Source organism: Nothobranchius furzeri, chromosome 1 (genome assembly GCF_043380555.1).
Source record: "Nothobranchius furzeri strain GRZ-AD chromosome 1, NfurGRZ-RIMD1, whole genome shotgun sequence".
In the NCBI taxonomy this organism is placed as follows: domain Eukaryota; kingdom Metazoa; phylum Chordata; class Actinopteri; order Cyprinodontiformes; family Nothobranchiidae; genus Nothobranchius; species Nothobranchius furzeri.
In genome coordinates, this window is record NC_091741.1 from 58786498 (window position 1) to 58807308 (window position 20811).

Below are 20811 nucleotides of genomic sequence, written 5' to 3' on the forward strand. Positions count from 1 at the left end.
CATGGACATTGTGTTAGGATAAAACGAAATGTTCCCCACAAAACTCGCTTTAATCCTTTTTGGGTACAAAGAAGGTTAAAGGTAATGTACAGGGATGCCCAGGTGTTGTTTTTGGACAGTAGTTGTGCTGCAGATTGTTCTATTTTTATGAAATTGCATGCTACCACAAACACTTCTTTAAAAATATAAAATATACCTTTTTTTGCATTGTCTTCAACATAATCACCAACTCTAAAATTATTCTTCCTGAACGGTCATACATTCAGTTCTGTCTAAATGTAGGGATGTCTAGAGGTAGCACTGGTTGCATTTGCCAGTTTTCCTAGTAATAATTCTGCAAGTGTTTACACCATGACTCCTTTCGTGTTCAGAAATGATGCATTTTAAATCTGAAACAAAATTCCTGTGCATTCTGTTGGCACACATGGTGTGTGCTGGGACCATAGACTGTATATATAAGATGGATGGAGCCTCCGTGATGCCACCCGTAGGTTTCTGAAGAGCTGAAGTGAAGCCCAGTGGGCGGTTCCCACCACAGCTGTCTTGTCACGCCCACAAAATAAAAAACAATGGGTGAAGAGGTGGAGCTGTGAGGTTGGGGTCACATTACCATTCATCAAACTGATTCGATGTAGCTGTGAGCTAACCCGGGGCAGGTTGGCAGGCGCCTTTAGCCAGAAAACCACAGTTGAGCGACTCTGCTACCCTCTACCTTTTAGGCTGTTACACTTAACCTGAGGCTGAGACCTTCACTAGAGTAAACCAGGCCAAGCTGCTAGTGCTGTTAACTCATCTGACCCCCGTCAATCAAAAGGACACGCCCCCATGTATTCATAAATTCGTGGTTTAATTGCATCTAAACAGAAGAGTTACAAAAGTAATTCGCCCTCTTCAGATTTGTCATGGTAAACTTGACCTATTAAACCGAACATGTTTTTCTGCACTAAACCGTGAATGTGTTCATTTCTGCTGTGAAGCTGGCATTTTTAACATTGGAGTCAATGAACTCCTTTCTCCAGCCAACCCCTGGTGCAATAGGCGGCCCGCGGGTCACATCCGAGCCGCAAGCCCTCTCTTTGTGGCCCCCGAACCCCGCGTGCGCACTCCACCCACAACAGCCGACCGGGGGGTGTAGGATAGAGCTGAGGAAAATAATCGATGCATCGAGATGCGGGCATAAACGATTCTGCATCATAGAAGAGTACCATAATCAATTATAGTGGAATGTAGTTTTATTTTAACGGTGACACCAGCGTAGCATCCAAATCTGTCAGAATGGGTGTTCTCCACATTTACCAGGTAGGAAACTTTGGTCCGCCTTTATGTGGTATTACAGAGCTGAGCGTAGGAGTTTTAACCTGAGACGGAACCGAATTAGCCTGATCGGTTCTGTTGGATTTGGGCCGTGAATTGTTAATTGAGCGGGTTGTCATGCGGCACACTCGCTCACAGAGAGAGGATCGGAGGACGATCCTCCAAACACGCATTATTTTCATAATATAAGATATGCAATTAATCTTTCAGCCCTACTATTAAGCATCACATCAGTAGAATACACCTAAAGCTACTTTGTATGTCGGGAAAAACTAGTGAGGCCAAAACACAAATGGAGAATTTTGTTCTTACAAATAAACATACATGATAGGAAAGTACAAATGATGCTGCCACACTTGTGGTGTTCTGAAAATATTTTATGGCCCACATTACATCTGTGGGAACTCATCAGCCACTGAGCAGTCCAAGGTACTCTGGGCCATGAAAGCTAGTCATTCTTACATTGCATAAAAGAAAAGTTGATTCTTGTGGTTAAATCAAATGTTTACCATCATCGCGATCCACCAAAGACCGTCAACATGAAGCAAACAAAAAAGTTGGTAATGTAACAGTATTTTTGCCCATTTCATTGTGATTGGTAGACGGTGCTTAATGTCCATGTGCGTTTTTTAGTTAGGTAACATTAGGGAGCTAATGATCTCGTGGTTATTGTTGTCTAGTCTCTATTCATAGCAGAAGACATTTGGGTAAAAGTAATGGACTCCATAGGCTGCAGCGAATGTTAAAAGGACAGCAATGACCCGAATAACGAGAATTATCCAGTAGTTGGAGTCTCCTGAGGCTGTGTCCCAGTTTGGAGTCCAGTTGTAGCCTGGAAGCACAAAATGGTTTCCTGAGTAGTTACAAACACACATTATTTTAACAGTAGAAAATTGTGGCTTTGGACAAACTCACTTTTCTGTGAATCCCGTTCTTCACTGCCTGCAAAGACAGACGGATGCATGAGAAGTCATGGAGAGTTCCTATTTAGTTTAAATCTGACCATCATCCCATATAAATGTTAAAACAGTCTCCTAATTGAACAGAGACACCAAATAGTTTTGTTGTGCTCTGACACTTAAGTGGCAGCAGAGGCGGACCCAGACGTTCTATTCACCTGGGGCTTGACCCTGGTTTGTTCTCCAGGAGCTCCGCAACGGAGATACGCACGAGGGAAAGGTTTTCACATTCGAACTTCGTTCAGGCAGCAGTGTTGCAAAGCAATTCCTCACCAAGACAACAGAGGGCGTAGCGCTGTTCTGTGGTATCCTGCCACCATTACACTTGCTTGTGTATCTGTCCCTGATAGTTATTTTATTATTTTTATATATATTTAAGCAACATTACAATCAATGAGTTGGTTTATATATATAAAGACCAAATAAGAATGATGTAAACAGGATACATAGATGATAGACTCACTTAGGTAAGATGGTCATAGGCAGCATTTTATTTAAAGAAAAAAATATATATAAACTAAATAAATTAAATAATGATTAAAAAACAACTACAATTAAAGCTGCAAGCAGCGTCGTTCGGCCCTCGCAGCTCCGCGCCGCTCCGGTCTGCCGTCGCACCAGTGCACGTCTGACAGAACAGAAACGTCAACCACCCCGACACCAGAAACCGCGAATGGCCTCCTAGTCTGCACCTCACCCTGACTCAGCATCCCCTCTGAGCTCACCATTAAATTGAATATTAAGATTACGGCGTTACGCCAGAATTCGCCATGGCATCAAAGCCCCTCCCTTTCTGGAAAGCTATCAGATCTGAATGGTCATTACAGCATCATGAAGACAGTGCATGACCTTAGGGTCATGTTGACTAAATTAGAGGGGACAAATATGGGCATTTCAGCATAAAAAATAAATTCCTGTAGTCAGGGGGCGGGGCTTAGGTGATGTCAGCTGTCCACATTGTCATTGTTTACAGATATGGTCAATGATCACACAGACAAAGTTCGAAAAAGATCTGATCATGCACATGGGAGTTATTAAGTCAAGTAAAGTAATGGCGAAAGGTCAACGTTTGAGGCTTAGCCACGCCCACACCTTTCAACTTTTGAAAAATCCGACGGTTGAATTTTTTCCCCTATGTCTTAAGAGTGTATTGCAGAAGTTTGAAGGTGATTGGTGAAAAGGGCGACGGAGCATCACTCTCCAAACAATGTGTGCGAAAACCACTAAATCACGTACTTGCACCAAAATGGCCGACTTCCTGTGCGACTTTACGCTTGGCTCCAAGAGACTTTTTTGTAGGTCCTGAGACCCCACATTAGTGTACAAAATTTCGTAATCCTCAGTCAAAGCATGGCTTGGGGCTGAAAGTTTTAATGGCTCTAGGGGGCGCTATTTAAGAATATAGGCCACGCCCACAAACTTCAGCTGTCTATTTCTCTTGGAGCTCAGACTAGGATCACTCACCAGAAGTTTCGTAGCAATATCACGATAACTGAAGAAATGAGACAAACGTATTTCCATGGCGTGATGGCGATTTTCGCCATGGTCCCAAAGCCCCGCCTTTTTTCAAAACCTGCCAGTACTGGAGACCAAGTAACCTCAACTTGTCTACTGCTGTTTGCCACAGAATCCTGGTGATTGGGTAAAAGGAGTCCAGTAGGGAGCTGTGAAAAAAAGAGTAGCGTGGCGACAGGTCAAAGTTTGAGGCTTAGCCACGCCCACACCTTTCAACTTTTGAAAAATCCGACGGTTAAATTTTTTCCCCTATGTCTTAAGGGTATATAGCAGAAGTTTGAAGGAGATTGGTGAAAAGGGCGACGGAGCATCACTCTCCAAACAACGTGTGCGAAAACCACTAAATCGCGTACTTGATCCAAAATGGCCGACTTCCTGTGCGACTTTGAACTTGACTCCAAGAGACTTTTTTGTAGGTCCTGAGACACCACATTAGTGTACCAAATTTCGTAATCCTCAGTCAAAGCATGGCTTGGGGCTAATAGTTTAAATGGTCCTAGGGGGCGCTATTTCAAAACATAGGCCACGCCCACAAAATTCAGCTGTCTATTTCTCTTGGAGCTCAGACTAGGATCACTCACCAGAAGTTTCGTAGCAATATCACGATAACTGAAGAAATGAGAGACAAACGTATTTCCATGGCGTGATGGCGATTTTCGCCATGGTCCCAAAGCCCCGCCTTTTTTCAAAACCTGCCAGTACTGGAGACCAAGTAACCTCAACTTGTCTACTGCTGTTTGCCACAGAATCCTGGTGATTGGGTAAAAGGAGTCCAGTAGGGAGCTGTGAAAAAAAGAGTAGCGTGGCGACAGGTCAAAGTTTGAGGCTTAGCCACGCCCACACCTTTCAACTTTTGAAAAATCCGACGGTTGAATTTTTTCCCCTATGTCTTAAGGGTATATAGCAGAAGTTTGAAGGAGATTGGTGAAAAGGGCGACGGAGCATCACTCTCCAAACAACGTGTGCGAAAACCACTAAATCGCGTACTTGATCCAAAATGGCCGACTTCCTGTGCGACTTTGAACTTGACTCCAAGAGACTTTTTTGTAGGTCCTGAGACACCACATTAGTGTACCAAATTTCGTAATCCTCAGTCAAAGCATGGCTTGGGGCTAATAGTTTTAATGGTCCTAGGGGGCGCTATTTCAGAAAATAGGCCACGCCCACCAGATGTTCACATCAGATCTTTTGGGGGGCCGGACTAGGATCACTCACAAGAAGTTTCGTGACGATATCTTTGGAAATGACGAAATGGGAGGCAAACGTAAGGCCAAGGCGGTACGCCTGAATTCGCCGCGCCACCACAGCCCCGCCCTCTGCCGAAAACTCCCATAAAGTGACGCCAAGCAACCCCCACTTGTCTTGAGTTACCAGCTACAAATTTGTGGTGATTAAGTGAAATGGGGCAATTTGGGACCTTTCACAGTAAAACTTGATCTTTTTGGTCCTGAGGGGGCGGGGCTTGTGTGATGTCATCATCCGACCTTTCAATTTACTTTGTGGGTGGATGACGAATGACCACAGAAAGTTTGGTAACTCTATTCCATTCAGTTATGAAGTTATAGCAATTTAAATATTTTTGGCGAGTAGTCAAACTTCGAGGCCTGGCTCCGCCCCTTCAACATATACGAAAACTCAGAATCCTTATCTCATTTTGTTCGCCCATCCCTTCTGAGCAATTTTACACAATTTTTGAGACGATCGTGCGAAAAATGATCGAGCAATCCAATCAGAAACGGACCCTAAAAACGGCAAAAACGGCAAAAAATCGCCATTTCAACCCAAAATGGCCGACTTCCTGTTTGATATTGACCATGGTTGCAAGAGACTTTTCTGTGCGGACTGTTGAGTACTACAAGTGTACCAAATTTCATAACTGTACGATAAACTAAGCTTTATGGAGAGGGGTTTTTTTCACTTTGTAGGGGGCGCTGTTCAGCCATTTTCTTTGCGATTTTTTTGGGACCTTTAAAATATCAAATTTTTCACCAGGCCTGACAAGTGTGCAAAATATTGTGAGTTTTGGGGTATGTTAAGGTCCCCAAAAAGCTGTTCAAAGGGGGCACGGAATAACAAAAAATAATAATAATTAAAGCTGCAAGCAGCGTCGTTCGGCCCTCGCAGCTCCGCGCCGCTCCGGTCTGCCGTCGCACCAGTGCACGTCTGACAGAACAGAAACGTCAACCACCCCGACACCAGAAACCGCGAATGGCCTCCTAGTCTGCACCTCACCCTGACTCAGCATCCCCTCTGAGCTCACCATTAAATTGAATATTAAGATTACGGCGTTACGCCAGAATTCGCCATGGCATCAAAGCCCCTCCCTTTCTGGAAAGCTATCAGATCTGAATGGTCATTACAGCATCATGAAGACAGTGCATGACCTTAGGGTCATGTTGACTAAATTAGAGGGGACAAATATGGGCATTTCAGCATAAAAAATAAATTCCTGTAGTCAGGGGGCGGGGCTTAGGTGATGTCAGCTGTCCACATTGTCATTGTTTACAGATATGGTCAATGATCACACAGACAAAGTTCGAAAAAGATCTGATCATGCACATGGGAGTTATTAAGTCAAGTAAAGTAATGGCGAAAGGTCAACGTTTGAGGCTTAGCCACGCCCACACCTTTCAACTTTTGAAAAATCCGACGGTTGAATTTTTTCCCCTATGTCTTAAGAGTGTATTGCAGAAGTTTGAAGGTGATTGGTGAAAAGGGCGACGGAGCATCACTCTCCAAACAATGTGTGCGAAAACCACTAAATCACGTACTTGCACCAAAATGGCCGACTTCCTGTGCGACTTTACGCTTGGCTCCAAGAGACTTTTTTGTAGGTCCTGAGACCCCACATTAGTGTACCAAATTTCGTAATCCTCAGTCAAAGCATGGCTTGGGGCTGAAAGTTTTAATGGCTCTAGGGGGCGCTATTTAAGAATATAGGCCACGCCCACAAACTTCAGCTGTCTATTTCTCTTGGAGCTCAGACTAGGATCACTCACCAGAAGTTTCGTAGCAATATCACGATAACTGAAGAAATGAGACAAACGTATTTCCATGGCGTGATGGCGATTTTCGCCATGGTCCCAAAGCCCCGCCTTTTTTCAAAACCTGCCAGTACTGGAGACCAAGTAACCTCAACTTGTCTACTGCTGTTTGCCACAGAATCCTGGTGATTGGGTAAAAGGAGTCCAGTAGGGAGCTGTGAAAAAAAGAGTAGCGTGGCGACAGGTCAAAGTTTGAGGCTTAGCCACGCCCACACCTTTCAACTTTTGAAAAATCCGACGGTTAAATTTTTTCCCCTATGTCTTAAGGGTATATAGCAGAAGTTTGAAGGAGATTGGTGAAAAGGGCGACGGAGCATCACTCTCCAAACAACGTGTGCGAAAACCACTAAATCGCGTACTTGATCCAAAATGGCCGACTTCCTGTGCGACTTTGAACTTGACTCCAAGAGACTTTTTTGTAGGTCCTGAGACACCACATTAGTGTACCAAATTTCGTAATCCTCAGTCAAAGCATGGCTTGGGGCTAATAGTTTAAATGGTCCTAGGGGGCGCTATTTCAAAACATAGGCCACGCCCACAAAATTCAGCTGTCTATTTCTCTTGGAGCTCAGACTAGGATCACTCACCAGAAGTTTCGTAGCAATATCACGATAACTGAAGAAATGAGAGACAAACGTATTTCCATGGCGTGATGGCGATTTTCGCCATGGTCCCAAAGCCCCGCCTTTTTTCAAAACCTGCCAGTACTGGAGACCAAGTAACCTCAACTTGTCTACTGCTGTTTGCCACAGAATCCTGGTGATTGGGTAAAAGGAGTCCAGTAGGGAGCTGTGAAAAAAAGAGTAGCGTGGCGACAGGTCAAAGTTTGAGGCTTAGCCACGCCCACACCTTTCAACTTTTGAAAAATCCGACGGTTGAATTTTTTCCCCTATGTCTTAAGGGTATATAGCAGAAGTTTGAAGGAGATTGGTGAAAAGGGCGACGGAGCATCACTCTCCAAACAACGTGTGCGAAAACCACTAAATCGCGTACTTGATCCAAAATGGCCGACTTCCTGTGCGACTTTGAACTTGACTCCAAGAGACTTTTTTGTAGGTCCTGAGACACCACATTAGTGTACCAAATTTCGTAATCCTCAGTCAAAGCATGGCTTGGGGCTAATAGTTTTAATGGTCCTAGGGGGCGCTATTTCAGAAAATAGGCCACGCCCACCAGATGTTCACATCAGATCTTTTGGGGGGCCGGACTAGGATCACTCACAAGAAGTTTCGTGACGATATCTTTGGAAATGACGAAATGGGAGGCAAACGTAAGGCCAAGGCGGTACGCCTGAATTCGCCGCGCCACCACAGCCCCGCCCTCTGCCGAAAACTCCCATAAAGTGACGCCAAGCAACCCCCACTTGTCTTGAGTTACCAGCTACAAATTTGTGGTGATTAAGTGAAATGGGGCAATTTGGGACCTTTCACAGTAAAACTTGATCTTTTTGGTCCTGAGGGGGCGGGGCTTGTGTGATGTCATCATCCGACCTTTCAATTTACTTTGTGGGTGGATGACGAATGACCACAGAAAGTTTGGTAACTCTATTCCATTCAGTTATGAAGTTATAGCAATTTAAATATTTTTGGCGAGTAGTCAAACTTCGAGGCCTGGCTCCGCCCCTTCAACATATACGAAAACTCAGAATCCTTATCTCATTTTGTTCGCCCATCCCTTCTGAGCAATTTTACACAATTTTTGAGACGATCGTGCGAAAAATGATCGAGCAATCCAATCAGAAACGGACCCTAAAAACGGCAAAAACGGCAAAAAATCGCCATTTCAACCCAAAATGGCCGACTTCCTGTTTGATATTGACCATGGTTGCAAGAGACTTTTCTGTGCGGACTGTTGAGTACTACAAGTGTACCAAATTTCATAACTGTACGATAAACTAAGCTTTATGGAGAGGGGTTTTTTTCACTTTGTAGGGGGCGCTGTTCAGCCATTTTCTTTGCGATTTTTTTGGGACCTTTAAAATATCAAATTTTTCACCAGGCCTGACAAGTGTGCAAAATATTGTGAGTTTTGGGGTATGTTAAGGTCCCCAAAAAGCTGTTCAAAGGGGGCACGGAATAACAAAAAATAATAATAATCAGAGCAAAAACAAGAGGCCTTCGCAGCGCTTTCGCTGCTCGGGCCTAATTAAAGCTGCAAGCAGCGTCGTTCGGCCCTCGCAGCTCCGCGCCGCTCCGGTCTGCCGTCGCACCAGTGCACGTCTGACAGAACAGAAACGTCAACCACCCCGACACCAGAAACCGCGAATGGCCTCCTAGTCTGCACCTCACCCTGACTCAGCATCCCCTCTGAGCTCACCATTAAATTGAATATTAAGATTACGGCGTTACGCCAGAATTCGCCATGGCATCAAAGCCCCTCCCTTTCTGGAAAGCTATCAGATCTGAATGGTCATTACAGCATCATGAAGACAGTGCATGACCTTAGGGTCATGTTGACTAAATTAGAGGGGACAAATATGGGCATTTCAGCATAAAAAATAAATTCCTGTAGTCAGGGGGCGGGGCTTAGGTGATGTCAGCTGTCCACATTGTCATTGTTTACAGATATGGTCAATGATCACACAGACAAAGTTCGAAAAAGATCTGATCATGCACATGGGAGTTATTAAGTCAAGTAAAGTAATGGCGAAAGGTCAACGTTTGAGGCTTAGCCACGCCCACACCTTTCAACTTTTGAAAAATCCGACGGTTGAATTTTTTCCCCTATGTCTTAAGAGTGTATTGCAGAAGTTTGAAGGTGATTGGTGAAAAGGGCGACGGAGCATCACTCTCCAAACAATGTGTGCGAAAACCACTAAATCACGTACTTGCACCAAAATGGCCGACTTCCTGTGCGACTTTACGCTTGGCTCCAAGAGACTTTTTTGTAGGTCCTGAGACCCCACATTAGTGTACCAAATTTCGTAATCCTCAGTCAAAGCATGGCTTGGGGCTGAAAGTTTTAATGGCTCTAGGGGGCGCTATTTAAGAATATAGGCCACGCCCACAAACTTCAGCTGTCTATTTCTCTTGGAGCTCAGACTAGGATCACTCACCAGAAGTTTCGTAGCAATATCACGATAACTGAAGAAATGAGACAAACGTATTTCCATGGCGTGATGGCGATTTTCGCCATGGTCCCAAAGCCCCGCCTTTTTTCAAAACCTGCCAGTACTGGAGACCAAGTAACCTCAACTTGTCTACTGCTGTTTGCCACAGAATCCTGGTGATTGGGTAAAAGGAGTCCAGTAGGGAGCTGTGAAAAAAAGAGTAGCGTGGCGACAGGTCAAAGTTTGAGGCTTAGCCACGCCCACACCTTTCAACTTTTGAAAAATCCGACGGTTAAATTTTTTCCCCTATGTCTTAAGGGTATATAGCAGAAGTTTGAAGGAGATTGGTGAAAAGGGCGACGGAGCATCACTCTCCAAACAACGTGTGCGAAAACCACTAAATCGCGTACTTGATCCAAAATGGCCGACTTCCTGTGCGACTTTGAACTTGACTCCAAGAGACTTTTTTGTAGGTCCTGAGACACCACATTAGTGTACCAAATTTCGTAATCCTCAGTCAAAGCATGGCTTGGGGCTAATAGTTTAAATGGTCCTAGGGGGCGCTATTTCAAAACATAGGCCACGCCCACAAAATTCAGCTGTCTATTTCTCTTGGAGCTCAGACTAGGATCACTCACCAGAAGTTTCGTAGCAATATCACGATAACTGAAGAAATGAGAGACAAACGTATTTCCATGGCGTGATGGCGATTTTCGCCATGGTCCCAAAGCCCCGCCTTTTTTCAAAACCTGCCAGTACTGGAGACCAAGTAACCTCAACTTGTCTACTGCTGTTTGCCACAGAATCCTGGTGATTGGGTAAAAGGAGTCCAGTAGGGAGCTGTGAAAAAAAGAGTAGCGTGGCGACAGGTCAAAGTTTGAGGCTTAGCCACGCCCACACCTTTCAACTTTTGAAAAATCCGACGGTTGAATTTTTTCCCCTATGTCTTAAGGGTATATAGCAGAAGTTTGAAGGAGATTGGTGAAAAGGGCGACGGAGCATCACTCTCCAAACAACGTGTGCGAAAACCACTAAATCGCGTACTTGATCCAAAATGGCCGACTTCCTGTGCGACTTTGAACTTGACTCCAAGAGACTTTTTTGTAGGTCCTGAGACACCACATTAGTGTACCAAATTTCGTAATCCTCAGTCAAAGCATGGCTTGGGGCTAATAGTTTTAATGGTCCTAGGGGGCGCTATTTCAGAAAATAGGCCACGCCCACCAGATGTTCACATCAGATCTTTTGGGGGGCCGGACTAGGATCACTCACAAGAAGTTTCGTGACGATATCTTTGGAAATGACGAAATGGGAGGCAAACGTAAGGCCAAGGCGGTACGCCTGAATTCGCCGCGCCACCACAGCCCCGCCCTCTGCCGAAAACTCCCATAAAGTGACGCCAAGCAACCCCCACTTGTCTTGAGTTACCAGCTACAAATTTGTGGTGATTAAGTGAAATGGGGCAATTTGGGACCTTTCACAGTAAAACTTGATCTTTTTGGTCCTGAGGGGGCGGGGCTTGTGTGATGTCATCATCCGACCTTTCAATTTACTTTGTGGGTGGATGACGAATGACCACAGAAAGTTTGGTAACTCTATTCCATTCAGTTATGAAGTTATAGCAATTTAAATATTTTTGGCGAGTAGTCAAACTTCGAGGCCTGGCTCCGCCCCTTCAACATATACGAAAACTCAGAATCCTTATCTCATTTTGTTCGCCCATCCCTTCTGAGCAATTTTACACAATTTTTGAGACGATCGTGCGAAAAATGATCGAGCAATCCAATCAGAAACGGACCCTAAAAACGGCAAAAACGGCAAAAAATCGCCATTTCAACCCAAAATGGCCGACTTCCTGTTTGATATTGACCATGGTTGCAAGAGACTTTTCTGTGCGGACTGTTGAGTACTACAAGTGTACCAAATTTCATAACTGTACGATAAACTAAGCTTTATGGAGAGGGGTTTTTTTCACTTTGTAGGGGGCGCTGTTCAGCCATTTTCTTTGCGATTTTTTTGGGACCTTTAAAATATCAAATTTTTCACCAGGCCTGACAAGTGTGCAAAATATTGTGAGTTTTGGGGTATGTTAAGGTCCCCAAAAAGCTGTTCAAAGGGGGCACGGAATAACAAAAAATAATAATAATCAGAGCAAAAACAAGAGGCCTTCGCAGCGCTTTCGCTGCTCGGGCCTAATTAAAGCTGCAAGCAGCGTCGTTCGGCCCTCGCAGCTCCGCGCCGCTCCGGTCTGCCGTCGCACCAGTGCACGTCTGACAGAACAGAAACGTCAACCACCCCGACACCAGAAACCGCGAATGGCCTCCTAGTCTGCACCTCACCCTGACTCAGCATCCCCTCTGAGCTCACCATTAAATTGAATATTAAGATTACGGCGTTACGCCAGAATTCGCCATGGCATCAAAGCCCCTCCCTTTCTGGAAAGCTATCAGATCTGAATGGTCATTACAGCATCATGAAGACAGTGCATGACCTTAGGGTCATGTTGACTAAATTAGAGGGGACAAATATGGGCATTTCAGCATAAAAAATAAATTCCTGTAGTCAGGGGGCGGGGCTTAGGTGATGTCAGCTGTCCACATTGTCATTGTTTACAGATATGGTCAATGATCACACAGACAAAGTTCGAAAAAGATCTGATCATGCACATGGGAGTTATTAAGTCAAGTAAAGTAATGGCGAAAGGTCAACGTTTGAGGCTTAGCCACGCCCACACCTTTCAACTTTTGAAAAATCCGACGGTTGAATTTTTTCCCCTATGTCTTAAGAGTGTATTGCAGAAGTTTGAAGGTGATTGGTGAAAAGGGCGACGGAGCATCACTCTCCAAACAATGTGTGCGAAAACCACTAAATCACGTACTTGCACCAAAATGGCCGACTTCCTGTGCGACTTTACGCTTGGCTCCAAGAGACTTTTTTGTAGGTCCTGAGACCCCACATTAGTGTACCAAATTTCGTAATCCTCAGTCAAAGCATGGCTTGGGGCTGAAAGTTTTAATGGCTCTAGGGGGCGCTATTTAAGAATATAGGCCACGCCCACAAACTTCAGCTGTCTATTTCTCTTGGAGCTCAGACTAGGATCACTCACCAGAAGTTTCGTAGCAATATCACGATAACTGAAGAAATGAGACAAACGTATTTCCATGGCGTGATGGCGATTTTCGCCATGGTCCCAAAGCCCCGCCTTTTTTCAAAACCTGCCAGTACTGGAGACCAAGTAACCTCAACTTGTCTACTGCTGTTTGCCACAGAATCCTGGTGATTGGGTAAAAGGAGTCCAGTAGGGAGCTGTGAAAAAAAGAGTAGCGTGGCGACAGGTCAAAGTTTGAGGCTTAGCCACGCCCACACCTTTCAACTTTTGAAAAATCCGACGGTTAAATTTTTTCCCCTATGTCTTAAGGGTATATAGCAGAAGTTTGAAGGAGATTGGTGAAAAGGGCGACGGAGCATCACTCTCCAAACAACGTGTGCGAAAACCACTAAATCGCGTACTTGATCCAAAATGGCCGACTTCCTGTGCGACTTTGAACTTGACTCCAAGAGACTTTTTTGTAGGTCCTGAGACACCACATTAGTGTACCAAATTTCGTAATCCTCAGTCAAAGCATGGCTTGGGGCTAATAGTTTAAATGGTCCTAGGGGGCGCTATTTCAAAACATAGGCCACGCCCACAAAATTCAGCTGTCTATTTCTCTTGGAGCTCAGACTAGGATCACTCACCAGAAGTTTCGTAGCAATATCACGATAACTGAAGAAATGAGAGACAAACGTATTTCCATGGCGTGATGGCGATTTTCGCCATGGTCCCAAAGCCCCGCCTTTTTTCAAAACCTGCCAGTACTGGAGACCAAGTAACCTCAACTTGTCTACTGCTGTTTGCCACAGAATCCTGGTGATTGGGTAAAAGGAGTCCAGTAGGGAGCTGTGAAAAAAAGAGTAGCGTGGCGACAGGTCAAAGTTTGAGGCTTAGCCACGCCCACACCTTTCAACTTTTGAAAAATCCGACGGTTGAATTTTTTCCCCTATGTCTTAAGGGTATATAGCAGAAGTTTGAAGGAGATTGGTGAAAAGGGCGACGGAGCATCACTCTCCAAACAACGTGTGCGAAAACCACTAAATCGCGTACTTGATCCAAAATGGCCGACTTCCTGTGTGACTTTGAACTTGACTCCAAGAGACTTTTTTGTAGGTCCTGAGACACCACATTAGTGTACCAAATTTCGTAATCCTCAGTCAAAGCATGGCTTGGGGCTAATAGTTTTAATGGTCCTAGGGGGCGCTATTTCAGAAAATAGGCCACGCCCACCAGATGTTCACATCAGATCTTTTGGGGGGCCGGACTAGGATCACTCACAAGAAGTTTCGTGACGATATCTTTGGAAATGACGAAATGGGAGGCAAACGTAAGGCCAAGGCGGTACGCCTGAATTCGCCGCGCCACCACAGCCCCGCCCTCTGCCGAAAACTCCCATAAAGTGACGCCAAGCAACCCCCACTTGTCTTGAGTTACCAGCTACAAATTTGTGGTGATTAAGTGAAATGGGGCAATTTGGGACCTTTCACAGTAAAACTTGATCTTTTTGGTCCTGAGGGGGCGGGGCTTGTGTGATGTCATCATCCGACCTTTCAATTTACTTTGTGGGTGGATGACGAATGACCACAGAAAGTTTGGTAACTCTATTCCATTCAGTTATGAAGTTATAGCAATTTAAATATTTTTGGCGAGTAGTCAAACTTCGAGGCCTGGCTCCGCCCCTTCAACATATACGAAAACTCAGAATCCTTATCTCATTTTGTTCGCCCATCCCTTCTGAGCAATTTTACACAATTTTTGAGACGATCGTGCGAAAAATGATCGAGCAATCCAATCAGAAATGGACCCTAAAAACGGCAAAAACGGCAAAAAATCGCCATTTCAACCCAAAATGGCCGACTTCCTGTTTGATATTGACCATGGTTGCAAGAGACTTTTCTGTGCGGACTGTTGAGTACTACAAGTGTACCAAATTTCATAACTGTACGATAAACTAAGCTTTATGGAGAGGGGTTTTTTTCACTTTGTAGGGGGCGCTGTTCAGCCATTTTCTTTGCGATTTTTTTGGGACCTTTAAAATATCAAATTTTTCACCAGGCCTGACAAGTGTGCAAAATATTGTGAGTTTTGGGGTATGTTAAGGTCCCCAAAAAGCTGTTCAAAGGGGGCACGGAATAACAAAAAATAATAATAATCAGAGCAAAAACAAGAGGCCTTCGCAGCGCTTTCGCTGCTCGGGCCTAATTAAAGCTGCAAGCAGCGTCGTTCGGCCCTCGCAGCTCCGCGCCGCTCCGGTCTGCCGTCGCACCAGTGCACGTCTGACAGAACAGAAACGTCAACCACCCCGACACCAGAAACCGCGAATGGCCTCCTAGTCTGCACCTCACCCTGACTCAGCATCCCCTCTGAGCTCACCATTAAATTGAATATTAAGATTACGGCGTTACGCCAGAATTCGCCATGGCATCAAAGCCCCTCCCTTTCTGGAAAGCTATCAGATCTGAATGGTCATTACAGCATCATGAAGACAGTGCATGACCTTAGGGTCATGTTGACTAAATTAGAGGGGACAAATATGGGCATTTCAGCATAAAAAATAAATTCCTGTAGTCAGGGGGCGGGGCTTAGGTGATGTCAGCTGTCCACATTGTCATTGTTTACAGATATGGTCAATGATCACACAGACAAAGTTCGAAAAAGATCTGATCATGCACATGGGAGTTATTAAGTCAAGTAAAGTAATGGCGAAAGGTCAACGTTTGAGGCTTAGCCACGCCCACACCTTTCAACTTTTGAAAAATCCGACGGTTGAATTTTTTCCCCTATGTCTTAAGAGTGTATTGCAGAAGTTTGAAGGTGATTGGTGAAAAGGGCGACGGAGCATCACTCTCCAAACAATGTGTGCGAAAACCACTAAATCACGTACTTGCACCAAAATGGCCGACTTCCTGTGCGACTTTACGCTTGGCTCCAAGAGACTTTTTTGTAGGTCCTGAGACCCCACATTAGTGTACCAAATTTCGTAATCCTCAGTCAAAGCATGGCTTGGGGCTGAAAGTTTTAATGGCTCTAGGGGGCGCTATTTAAGAATATAGGCCACGCCCACAAACTTCAGCTGTCTATTTCTCTTGGAGCTCAGACTAGGATCACTCACCAGAAGTTTCGTAGCAATATCACGATAACTGAAGAAATGAGACAAACGTATTTCCATGGCGTGATGGCGATTTTCGCCATGGTCCCAAAGCCCCGCCTTTTTTCAAAACCTGCCAGTACTGGAGACCAAGTAACCTCAACTTGTCTACTGCTGTTTGCCACAGAATCCTGGTGATTGGGTAAAAGGAGTCCAGTAGGGAGCTGTGAAAAAAAGAGTAGCGTGGCGACAGGTCAAAGTTTGAGGCTTAGCCACGCCCACACCTTTCAACTTTTGAAAAATCCGACGGTTAAATTTTTTCCCCTATGTCTTAAGGGTATATAGCAGAAGTTTGAAGGAGATTGGTGAAAAGGGCGACGGAGCATCACTCTCCAAACAACGTGTGCGAAAACCACTAAATCGCGTACTTGATCCAAAATGGCCGACTTCCTGTGCGACTTTGAACTTGACTCCAAGAGACTTTTTTGTAGGTCCTGAGACACCACATTAGTGTACCAAATTTCGTAATCCTCAGTCAAAGCATGGCTTGGGGCTAATAGTTTAAATGGTCCTAGGGGGCGCTATTTCAAAACATAGGCCACGCCCACAAAATTCAGCTGTCTATTTCTCTTGGAGCTCAGACTAGGATCACTCACCAGAAGTTTCGTAGCAATATCACGATAACTGAAGAAATGAGAGACAAACGTATTTCCATGGCGTGATGGCGATTTTCGCCATGGTCCCAAAGCCCCGCCTTTTTTCAAAACCTGCCAGTACTGGAGACCAAGTAACCTCAACTTGTCTACTGCTGTTTGCCACAGAATCCTGGTGATTGGGTAAAAGGAGTCCAGTAGGGAGCTGTGAAAAAAAGAGTAGCGTGGCGACAGGTCAAAGTTTGAGGCTTAGCCACGCCCACACCTTTCAACTTTTGAAAAATCCGACGGTTGAATTTTTTCCCCTATGTCTTAAGGGTATATAGCAGAAGTTTGAAGGAGATTGGTGAAAAGGGCGACGGAGCATCACTCTCCAAACAACGTGTGCGAAAACCACTAAATCGCGTACTTGATCCAAAATGGCCGACTTCCTGTGCGACTTTGAACTTGACTCCAAGAGACTTTTTTGTAGGTCCTGAGACACCACATTAGTGTACCAAATTTCGTAATCCTCAGTCAAAGCATGGCTTGGGGCTAATAGTTTTAATGGTCCTAGGGGGCGCTATTTCAGAAAATAGGCCACGCCCACCAGATGTTCACATCAGATCTTTTGGGGGGCCGGACTAGGATCACTCACAAGAAGTTTCGTGACGATATCTTTGGAAATGACGAAATGGGAGGCAAACGTAAGGCCAAGGCGGTACGCCTGAATTCGCCGCGCCACCACAGCCCCGCCCTCTGCCGAAAACTCCCATAAAGTGACGCCAAGCAACCCCCACTTGTCTTGAGTTACCAGCTACAAATTTGTGGTGATTAAGTGAAATGGGGCAATTTGGGACCTTTCACAGTAAAACTTGATCTTTTTGGTCCTGAGGGGGCGGGGCTTGTGTGATGTCATCATCCGACCTTTCAATTTACTTTGTGGGTGGATGACGAATGACCACAGAAAGTTTGGTAACTCTATTCCATTCAGTTATGAAGTTATAGCAATTTAAATATTTTTGGCGAGTAGTCAAACTTCGAGGCCTGGCTCCGCCCCTTCAACATATACGAAAACTCAGAATCCTTATCTCATTTTGTTCGCCCATCCCTTCTGAGCAATTTTACACAATTTTTGAGACGATCGTGCGAAAAATGATCGAGCAATCCAATCAGAAACGGACCCTAAAAACGGCAAAAACGGCAAAAAATCGCCATTTCAACCCAAAATGGCCGACTTCCTGTTTGATATTGACCATGGTTGCAAGAGACTTTTCTGTGCGGACTGTTGAGTACTACAAGTGTACCAAATTTCATAACTGTACGATAAACTAAGCTTTATGGAGAGGGGTTTTTTTCACTTTGTAGGGGGCGCTGTTCAGCCATTTTCTTTGCGATTTTTTTGGGACCTTTAAAATATCAAATTTTTCACCAGGCCTGACAAGTGTGCAAAATATTGTGAGTTTTGGGGTATGTTAAGGTCCCCAAAAAGCTGTTCAAAGGGGGCACGGAATAACAAAAAATAATAATAATTAAAGCTGCAAGCAGCGTCGTTCGGCCCTCGCAGCTCCGCGCCGCTCCGGCCTGGCCGGCAGCCCGGGGCACCAGGGCACGTCCGCAGAACACAAACGTCGACCACCCCAACACCAGAAACTGCTAACGGCCACCTTGTCCGCAACTCACCCTGACTCAGCATCCCCTTTGAGCCCACCATTATATTTTATGTCTCACCACTAGGGAATCCTCTATCTTTACCACACTGGTGGTGTGATGACAGTGACCAACTTTAATGCTATTCTGACCATGTTTTTTAAAGTTATCGAAGGATAACGTTATCTAGGTGGCGCTGTGACCAACTACAGAAAAGTCCCATTGAGGTCAGCTTTGGTGACATTATATAACATTCACCAACCGTTTGTGCCTCATTGGCTAAAGGGCATGATTGTTCATTGCCATATTCAGTTTCGGGCAAATCGGAGGCCGTTTGTGGAAGTTACAGTCAAATGTAAGGTCATGGCGTCACGCCAGCATTCACCATGGCATCAAAGCCCCTCCCTTTCTGGAAAGCTATCAGATCTGAATGGTCTTTAAAACATCATGAAGACACTGTATGACCTGAGTGTCATTTTCATTAAATTAGAGGGGACAAATATAGGCATTTCACCATAAAACAATAGACTTCCTGTTGTCAGGGGGCGGGGCTTAGGTGATGTCAGCTGTCCACATTGTCGTTATCTTGAGATGTGGTCAGTGATCACACAGACAAAGTTTGAATTAGATCTGATCATGCACATGGGAGTTATTAAGTCAAGTAATGTCATGGCGAAAGGTCAAAGTTTGAGGCTTAGCCACGCCCACACCTTTATACTTATTTAAAATCCGACGGTTGAATTTTTTCCCCTTTGACTTAAAAGTACATAGCATAAGTTTGAAGGTGATCGGTGTAAAGGGCAACGGGCCATCAATGTCCAAACAACGTGTGCGAAAACCACTAAATCGAGTACTTGGACCAAAATGGCCGACCTCCTGTGCGAAATTGCGCTTGGCTCCAAGAGACTTTTTTGTAGGGCCAGAGACCCTACATGAGTGTACCAATTTTCGTAATCCTCAGTCAAACCTTGTCTTGGGGCTGACAGTTTTAATGGTCCTAGGGGGCGCTATTTCAGAATATAGGCCACGCCCACAAATCTCAGATGCCCATTTCTATTGGGGGTTAGACTAGGATCACTCACCAGACATTTTGTGGCGATGTCACGATAATTGAAGAAATGAGAGGCAAACGTATTGCCATGACGTGATGGCGAATTTCGCCATGCTCCCAAAGCCTCGCCTTTTTTCAAAACCTGCCAGTACTGTAGACCAAGTGACCTCAACTTGTCAGCTGCTATTTACCAGAGATTCCAGGTGATTGGGTAAAAGGAGTCCAATAGGGAGCTGTGAAAAAAAGAGTGGCGTGGCGAAAGGTCAAAGTTTGAGGCTTAGCCACACCCACACCTTTATACTTATTTAAAATCCGACGGTTGAATTTTTTCCTCTATGTCTTAAGAGTATATAGCAGAAGCTCGAAGGCGATTGGTGAAAAGGGCGACGGAGCATCACTCTCCAAACAACGTGTGTGAAAACCACTAAATCGCGCACTTGGACCAAAATGGCCGACTTCCTGTGCGACTTTGCACTTGGCTCCAAGAGACTTTTTTGTAGGTCCTGAGACACCACATTATTGTACCAAATTTCGTAATCCTCAGTCAAAGCATGGCTTGGGGCTGACAGTTTTAATGGTCCTAGGGGGCGCTAATACAGAAAATAGGCCACGCCCACAAACTTAAGCTGACCTTTTCTATTGGGGGTCAGACTAGGATCACTCACAACAATGGTCGAGGTGATATCACGATAAATGAAGAAATGAGAGGCAAACGTATATCCATGGCGTGATGGCGAATTTCGCCATGCTCCCAAAGCCCCGCCTTTTTTCAAAACCTTCCAGTACTGGAGACCAAGTGACCTCAACTTGCCTGCTGCTATTTACCAGAGATTCCTGGTGATTGGGTAAAAGGAGTCCAATAAGGAGCTGTGAAAAAAAGAGTGGCGTGGCGAAAGGTCAAAGTTTGAGGCTTAGCCACGCCCACACCTTTATACTTATTTAAAATCCGACGGTTGAATTTTTTCCTCTATGTCTTAAGACTATATAGCAGAAGTTTGAAAGTGATTGGTGAAAAGGGCGACGGAGTATCACTCTCCAAACAACGTGTGTGAAAACCACTAAATCGCGCACTTGGACCAAAATGGCCGACTTCCTGTGCGACTTTGCACTTGGCTCCAAGAGACTTTTTTGTAGGTCCTGAGACACCACATTAGTGTACCAAATTTCGTAATCCTCAGTCAAAGCATGGCTTGGGGCTGACAGTTTTAATGGTCCTAGGGGGCGCTATTTCAGAAAATTGGCCACGCCCACCGGATGTTCACGTCAGATTTTTTGGGGGGGCAGACTAGGATCACTCACAAGAAGTTTCGTGACGACATCTTTAGAAATAAAGAAATGGGAGGCAAACGTAAGGCCACGGCGGTACGCCTTACTTCGCCGCGCCGCCACAGCCCCGCCCTCTGCCGAAAACTCCC

At 45.0% G+C, this 20811-nt stretch overlaps 2 protein-coding genes across 2 annotated transcripts in view; one reads left to right on the plus strand and one right to left on the minus strand.

The window, feature by feature from the left end:
• The window catches only part of krr1 (KRR1 small subunit processome component homolog), a 12577-nt gene extending 11629 nt beyond the window's left edge, over positions 1 to 948 (plus strand). Inside the window, exon 10 of the mRNA XM_054739526.2 lies at positions 1 to 948. This exon is cut by the window's left edge and continues 217 nt beyond it. The gene's annotated coding sequence lies outside the window, so the exon portion shown is untranslated.
• A 725-nt stretch (positions 949 to 1673) lies between these two features.
• Positions 1674 to 20811, minus strand: part of glipr1a (GLI pathogenesis-related 1a) — a 52901-nt gene continuing 33763 nt past the window's right edge. Inside the window, exons 5-6 of the mRNA XM_054739527.2 lie at positions 2230 to 2256; positions 1674 to 2146 (exon numbers count right to left, since the gene is read on the minus strand). Of these exons, the coding sequence (XP_054595502.2) occupies positions 1998 to 2146; positions 2230 to 2256 (176 nt within the window). The 3' untranslated portion in view covers positions 1674 to 1997. The remainder of the gene's footprint in view (positions 2147 to 2229; positions 2257 to 20811) is intronic.